Source organism: Ochotona curzoniae, unplaced genomic scaffold (genome assembly GCF_017591425.1).
Source record: "Ochotona curzoniae isolate NIBS_2020 unplaced genomic scaffold, NIBS_Ocur_1.0 contig_3332, whole genome shotgun sequence".
Lineage (NCBI taxonomy): Eukaryota > Metazoa > Chordata > Mammalia > Lagomorpha > Ochotonidae > Ochotona > Ochotona curzoniae.
The window spans coordinates 3831011-3838749 of NW_024465816.1; the positions used below are offsets into that span (position 1 = coordinate 3831011).

Here is a 7739-nt window from a genome sequence, read left to right on the forward strand (position 1 = left end):
GTTGTGCAAAGATAACTGCCCGGGCCGTGAAAGGCACAGGCTGGCGTTACAGAGCCCGTATTGGAGATTCTCAGAGGGCTTGGCGTCCCTGTTACCCCCTGTGTACACAGAGCTTATAAACCTACCAGCCTTTGCAAGTCGTTCATCTCTCCCCTTCCCAGAGCGTCTTCCTGAAAAGACCCAGGTAGGCAGCTCTTCTTTCTCCTGGTACAGGCCCAGACAGATCTGTAAATTCAGGGCCCTTGTATCTTTAGCTCAGGAATTTTCTCTGGAAATCCAAGTGCCTCTAGAACTCTGCTGTATAAGGTTCCGCCTTGTCAGTGCCTCAGAGGATGGGAGTTATTACTGACGAGGCTGTTTATCCCCAGCTTGTAACTAATGGCAGGTGCAGGTCAAGGGGCGAGGTCTGTTCTGACAGATGAGTGTTGAGAGCATGGATGGGTCACATCAGTGTGGAGTCCTGGGATGTTCTTAGGGTTCCTGGGCAAGATAGATGGGAGAGAACCTGGGAGGGAGATGTTAGTGCCCAACACTGTCTGCTGTCACCCCTGCAGGGTCCCTCCTTCCATGCTTGCATTTGTAACCAGGACAGGTAGGTACCCTGGCTGTCCTCTGGCACAGATACAACAGTAGTGGAGGCCCAGGAAGGGAACAGGAGGGAAACTACACAGCCTGGGAGGGCAGAGTGGACACAGGATTTGTGGTTTGTGTTTACGCCAAAGAAGCCAGCCTCCTTCCAGGGTCTTAGTTAGCTGAGAACACATGTCAGTGGTCACAGGCTGTAGCAGTGGCTTGTTGACTGGACATTAAATGAATGCATTATATACTAAGTTTTGTTAGTATTTTTTTTTTACCTCCTCAGTAAATTTGCCCAGTCTTGTGGATTTTGTTTTTAGTGTTATATGTTCTTACATTGTTTTTACCATTATTTAACTTACTTGAGAGATGAAAAGACAATGCTCCCATCCATTGGTTTAGTCTTCAATAGGCATGATAGGGCCTGACCAAAGCCAGGAACTGGTGACTCCATCTGGGTCTCCCATGTGGGTAGCAAGGACCCAACTACTGGAGCCATCACCTGCTGCCTCCCAGAGCCTGTACTGGCAGGAAGGTGAGTGAAGAGCCAGAACTGCCCCCCCCCCCCCCAGCACTCTGCAATGGGATGTGGCCGTCCCAAGTGGTATCTTAAGCACTGCGCCAATGTCCACCTCTGGCTTAGCAGTCACTAGTAAAGGGAAGGTATGTTTTAAAAACTTACAAAATGACTTTTTATGTGGAATTCTACAATACTGTGAGTGATCATGGTGGTCACATTGAAAGCAGTATACTTCAAGATGTGGCCAGCATGTTTAAAGAATTCAGGAATAACAAGTGGAATTTTTTAGCTTCAACAATGTCATTTGTCAGTTTCTCCATCTGGACCAGACAGGTGACTTGTATTCCAAATGCAAATTTTAATTATGACTTTCATCTGCTTAGAGTTTTGTGTGTGTGATTTAGACCTGACCTGTCTTTTCTCTGAACAGTGGTTTTCCATGGAAGGGCTGGAGTGGGGAGAGCCAAAGCAGCGCCCCTCGCACGCCCTGGGCCACAGGTGGGTCTCAGATGTCGGCAGTAACCTTGCCGTCTGTCTTTTCCCAGCTGTGATGGCCTTCCTCTTTGACCTGAAGGATCTGGTGGACCTCATGTCGATCGGCACGCTGCTGGCGTACTCGTTGGTGGCTGCCTGCGTGCTGGTGTTACGGTATGTGCACATAACAGTGTGTTTTTGGAACAGAAGTGCAGGTGCACTGATGGCCTGGAGATGGTCCTACTGGATGGCGTCCATGCTGTAACTTTGAGGTTGGCAGTGGCTCCACTGGTCGCTGCTGAGGAGCAGCTGGAAGCTGGGACCTGGGAGTCTTATTGGGAAGATGTCCTTGAAACATGAGGAGTGACCCTACCTCCCTTTCCCTCGCTGCATGTAAGGATAAAGATAGATTCCCAGTGCCCCCACCCTCTTGGATCTGGGCCTGGCTCCTGGGAGTCAAAATGCTTGAAACCTCAGAGTAATGACTGAAACTTGGTCCGGGTTCCTTTGACAGTGGGGACCAGAGTTTGGCTCTGTTAGGTCCTGAGAGAATCCGTGGCAGGGAAGCACAAGCCCGTGTTATGCTTCTGCAGCCTGGGGCACTGTGGCTGCAGGAGTGTATGGCCAGTGCTGACTGCCTCGGTCAGCATTCAGGGACCCTTGCTGGTTGCCAGTTGCCCATCTTATGTGGACCATACACAGAAACAGTCAAATGTCTCTGGCCTTGGCTTGTGCCCTGATATCTACATCTTTCCCTCTCAAAGGACTTCCTTGGGCTCCTGCACTCCTGGGGACCAAGGTTTTCTGCTTTGGGGATGGTCAAGACAGCATCCACCACAAAAACACCTGCTCGTCAGCACTGTCAGCCAACCAGCAGGTGCCTTCCGCTTCATCTCAGGTGTTGACACCTGCAAGCCATGGCTTTATTTCTTAGGGACTCAGTGCCTAATTTACATGTAATCTGGGTGGAGCCTCCACCATCGCCGTGTAGAATCCAATGAATGAGTATGCAGACACCCCTAGTTCCCCCAGTTTCTTCACAGAGGCTCAGTGCTAGAATGTTTTCAGAGGCCCTGCCAGGTTCCTGAGTGAGGGAAGCTGCACTCATGAATTCACTCACTCTTTAAAGTGCTTATTTGCAACAGAGTTCAAAAAAGTTCTTCAAGGCCAAAGAGATTTGCCTGCTCTGGTCACTTTGGGTGGGGAGATAAGGAGCCACCCTTAAAGCTGCACTTTGCTCGCGGAAGCTTGTGAAAGCAGAAACCCTGCCTGCCACTCCTACACCCTGCACCACGGAGCTGTGCACTCCAAGGCTTCAGAGTTGTGCAATGCATTGATCCGATGCAGTCACACAAACTGTCTCAAAGCCTCCCGCTTGCAGGTGCATGCCCAGTGGAAACCTGCCATTACCACTTCCACTTTCGGTCCTTACTCGCAGTTCCCTTGGGCCGTGATCGGGTGAGAAGTGAATGATCCAGTGCTGTGATGTCGAGGGGCACTGTTCGTTTCGTAGGGGAACAGGAAGGTTGTTCAGGTCATTCCTCTCGGCTGTTGCGTGGTGAAAGCTGTGTGCCCCCAAATCAGAGACCTCAAAGGTGCAGAAGCAGCAGTCACGTCCCTCCTGTTGTGTCCCCACCCTGCGCCCTTCTGACCAGCTCTTTTCCATCAAGTTGCCCGTGTCCCAGGTGGCTCAGCCCTTGAAAACTTATTAAGAACTTTGAGTTGCTGTGTGTCCCCTTAGTTTGTTGGAGCTGATGGTGGTAACCACGCCCCATGTGTTTTTCCAAAGATACCAGCCCGAACAACCAAATCTGGTTTACCAGATGGCCAGGACAACTGATGAGCTCGATCATGTGGACCAGCATGAGCTTGTGAGCACCAGTGACTCCCAGACAGGCTTTCTGCCCAAAGCAGAGAAGTTCTGTTTGAAAGCCGTATTCTCACCCAAAAACATAGAGCCTTCCAAATTCTCTGGGCTAATCGTGAACATCTCGGCCAGTCTCATAGGTAAGACATGAGGACCCTGCTTGCCAGCTTCGCATTTCTCTGTCACTAGGGTTGGGGGCAGTAGCCAGTGTCTAGCTTCCTGCTGGACTGCAGTGTCAGGTGTCAGTCATTCTGGCCTGACTGTAGCTGATGGCACTGAGCCCTGCTCTAGATGGCTTCAGGGGAGAACTTGGGGACACCAAGGGGTCTTGAGAAATGGCTGATTTGCATCTCTGTGTCTCTGCTGCCCCTCAGCCGTTCTTATCATCACCGTGTGCATCGTGGCCGTGCTTTGCAAGGGCACACCACTCTGGGCTATCTTTGTGCTCACTGGGTCTTCCCTGCTGTGTGTGCTGGTCACGGGCATCATCTGGAGACAGCCTGAGAGCAAGACCAAGCTCTCATTCAAGGTGAGCAGCTGGGGCCCCCAGGCATGTGGGGAACCTCAAGGTGGGCTGCAGACCCTGGCCTTTCTGCTGGGGTGGGGGCTTGGCTGCTCCAGAGGGAGGTGCATGTGAGCCAACAGTGGGGCGTTGTGGAGCAGGGGTCTCCAAGGACCTGACTCTGGACGTGGCAGCCCTCTTCCCCACCATGGCTCCCTGGAGGTGTACCTGTCCCCAGGGATGTCTTGTAAGTGTCAGTTCAAGGGATTCGTGCGTCATTTTCAAAAACCTGCGTTATTAGATACACAGATAATCCAACCTTAGAGAGAGATGACACAGCAATCATTCTTGTTCAACAAGAAAACAGCAAGACTAACAGGGAGCTCATCTGGTGATGAGCAAGTTGGGATCAGAGCCCTGCTCGATGATCGCTTGTCCCTGGCTGGGGAGGCAGTGCTTGTGACGGAGCCTCCGGTATGTCTCTGCAGGTGCCTTTCCTGCCGGTGCTGCCGATCCTGAGCATCTTTGTGAACGTCTATCTCATGATGCAGCTGGATCAGGGCACCTGGGTCCGGTTTGCGGTGTGGATGCTAATAGGTACGTGTCTCTGGGGACCAGCACGGCCAACATCCTGGCTCCTGGTTGGGTGGGATGGCGTGGGGGTTGGAGACTCTTCCCGTGGCTCCTCCCTTCCTCCAGCCGGTTCGGGGTGTGTGCGTGTGTCCGATTCCATAATGAACACACAGTCAGCGTTTCTCTCCTCTGCTGACAGTGGTGGCTTGTGTGTCAGGTTGTGTGGGAGGGGCTGCGGGGCAGGGAATGGGACAGTGGCTCCAGTCCTCTCAGATCTCAGCATGTTCCCATCACATGACGTCAGCCGGCATGGACGCAGCCCAGTCTGGGGCCCGCTGACCACCTGGAGGCCGACCCTCTGTAGTGCTCGGCGTGCCCCCACCTCTGGGCCTCTGCTCCGTGGAGGCAAGGGGGCACAGAGGCTGCACTCAGCCTTTAAGTCCTTCATTGCGGATGTGGGGGGAACGGGGGAAGGCCTTGACCTTCCCATTCCTCCACCTGACTGTGTCCCTGCCAGTCCTCACGGCCCTGGGTGCAGGTACTATGGGGAATAGGGCTACTGCCTGTGGGTCTGCCGGGGCTCACGAAGGGCCACCCAAGTGACTTCTCCATGCTTCTGGACCTCCCAGACATGGCCTTGGGGGGTAAAGTGTAAGGGCTGAGGGCACCCAGGAGGGCACATAGCTATCCCTCATGTGTGAAGGACGCTGCCCTTGGCTGACTCAGTGTGTTGCCTGTCCAGATGGGGAAAACTCAGCCCTTGTCTCTCTCTGCAGGCTTCGCCATCTACTTCGGCTACGGGCTGTGGCACAGTGAGGAGGCATCCCTGGCCAACGGCCAGGCAAGGACTCCTGACAGCAACCTGGAGCAGCGCAAGTGACGCGCAGCCCCGCCCCACGAGGGCCACCTACAGAGGCCCAGGAAGACCCCTGCCCTCACCAGCAGGGCCTTGGGACCTACCCACATCCCCAGCACCTCCAAAGGGGCCATTACTTGAACCCTAGCCTTGGCCACAACCGCCGCCGTGGCCTGGTCACCTCTGGCAGCTCCCTGGCGGGTGGGGCAGCTTAGCTGGGGCGACCGCCATCCATGTCTCCTCGCCCTGCCCCATCCACCTCACTGAAGCCAAAAGGCAGCAAAGCACTTGTCCTCTCAGCTCCGTGCCCACACCCGTGCCACCGGGGGCTCCAGGACCACACCTGGCATTGTGAACTGTGTCCTCCGCCAGAGGCTCCTGCAGCCCCAGACTGAAGATGAGCACTCCCTCCGGCACATCTCCAGGCCTCAGCTGTTTACCTAAGATGGAGAAGTGGTACCCAGCATCCTGCCAACTGCTGCCCTCCCCTCCGTGACTTGTGTGCATGCTGGGCTGCAGCACCAGCTCTGGGATGCAGGCAGGGGTTGGTCTTAGGAGGAAGGGCACACACCCAGTGGGAGCAGCGGTGCTGGGGCCAGCAGACTCCCGCACATACATGCATGTGTGTGCGGGCATGCGTGCAGACTGGGTGGTGTTCTGCCACATTCCCTCCAAGCCTCCAGCCCATCCTTGTTGCCACTGGCCTCCCTCTGGGTCCTGAGTAACTGGAACATGAGACTACAGTGGGGGCAGGCTTGGCTTCCTAACGCCGGAGTTTGGAACTTTGGCTCTTCCACACGGAGCTTGTCCAGTCCCCCCCTCCCCTAATTCTTGGCCTTTTTGGCTTTCAGTCTCTTGGTTCTCGGAGCAGGAAGCAGCTTGGGGCCAGGGTGGTGGCAGAGTCAGGTCCTGATGCTCGGGACCCCCAGCGTGCTCTGTGCAGCCTCTTGCTGATGTGTAATGGGTTTGAATCTTAGCAGCCGCTGTGGCTCCCTGCACCGCGTGGATATGGGGCTTGACTTGGAAAAATGATACAGATCATTACCACCTGCCAGGGCTGACAGGTCAGAGTGCGGTCATGTTACTACCCCCTTGGTGTGTCTGTCAGTCATACACATGCTGCAGCTTCGCATCCTTGCACCCTGCCCTGGGCTTCAGGCCTCTGTGTAACAGAGCTGCAGGTTTTACTGGGACCCCAGTGTAGTGTCCCCCACCCCGCCCCTGCTGCTCCTGCTATACACTAGGCACTCTGCACCCACTCCCTCCCCGGGCTTGGGGTGGGGCTAGGGGCAACCCCATTTCACACACTCCTAGGAGAGTATCGAGGAGCCCTCCACATTCGGAATATCCTGCAAGAACCATCAGGCCCCTGTGTTCGTGGGACGGGTGGCATTTGGGATGTTACCAGAAGTAACAGATGCTGCTTTCCAAGCTGAAGTTTCCCTTTTTTCCCCAGTCTGTCCTCGACATGGAAAAAGCCCGACAAATTGACTGTGTTCGTCTTTCATCTTGTTCTCTGAGAGAAATGCAAGAATGAGAGTGAATGCATCCCAGAGGCTGATGAGTTTGTTGGCTTGGTGGGTGGGGCCTCCATGGGCTCCACCCCTGAGCCAAGCACCTGCCCACCTGCTGGAAGCTGTATTCCTAACACCACCTGCTGGTGTTCTAGGAGTAGCAAGAAGCTCAAAGCTCGGCTTTCCAAAGAAAGATATTTAAATTTATGTAGATTTGGTGCTGTAAAAATATTTTGATAAATATTAACTTATTTTGTTGGGGTTTTGGTTGTCTGTTGTTTTCTTAGGACCTAGTAGCTTTTCATTTGCTTTTTTTCCCCCCCTTGTTATTTTCCAAATGAGGCAAAGAGAACTTGAGGGATAGAGTGGTTCAAGGACAGTTAGGGACAGGGCAGATCGTTTTTTGTTTTCAAACCTCTTTCATTTTGGCTGAGACATCCATGGAGGCGTGCAGCGGAGGGCCCAGCTGATCACGTGTGACCCTCCACAGAGTGAAGATGTGTTGTGTGCCTCATTCGGGCGCCTTCATGCCTGCCCTCGGGTGGGATCACGAGGCACAAGCTGCCCCGTGCCCGCTGGTTAGAGGAGGGACTTCTGGTCAGCAGCCGATACTCCAGCCTGGACCCCAGCTTTAAGCCCAGTGCTGTGTGCTTCTGTCCAGGAAGCATTCTGATGACCAGGGTGGGACCTTAGCAGTGCTGTTTGAGGCGAGCCTCTTAACACATCCTTCTTTGTATCCTCTGAACACACACAGAGGCACACAGATGGGCCCTTTGTTTTACAAGATTGATTTTGTCTCATTTGAAAAAGTTATGGAGAAAGGAAAAGGCAGACATTCCATCCACTGGTTCATTCCT

General features: G+C 53.9%; 1 protein-coding gene across 3 annotated transcripts in view; it reads left to right on the plus strand.

Annotated features, from left to right (window-relative positions):
- SLC7A1 (solute carrier family 7 member 1) overlaps positions 1 to 7739 on the plus strand; it is a 68137-nt gene extending 60398 nt beyond the window's left edge. For all 3 annotated transcript variants that reach the window (XM_040979837.1, XM_040979838.1, XM_040979836.1), the window contains 5 exons: positions 1642 to 1744; positions 3360 to 3577; positions 3812 to 3966; positions 4428 to 4536; positions 5289 to 7739. In XM_040979837.1, the coding sequence (XP_040835771.1) occupies positions 1642 to 1744; positions 3360 to 3577; positions 3812 to 3966; positions 4428 to 4536; positions 5289 to 5392 (689 nt within the window). In that variant the 3' untranslated portion in view covers positions 5393 to 7739. The remainder of the gene's footprint in view (positions 1 to 1641; positions 1745 to 3359; positions 3578 to 3811; positions 3967 to 4427; positions 4537 to 5288) is intronic.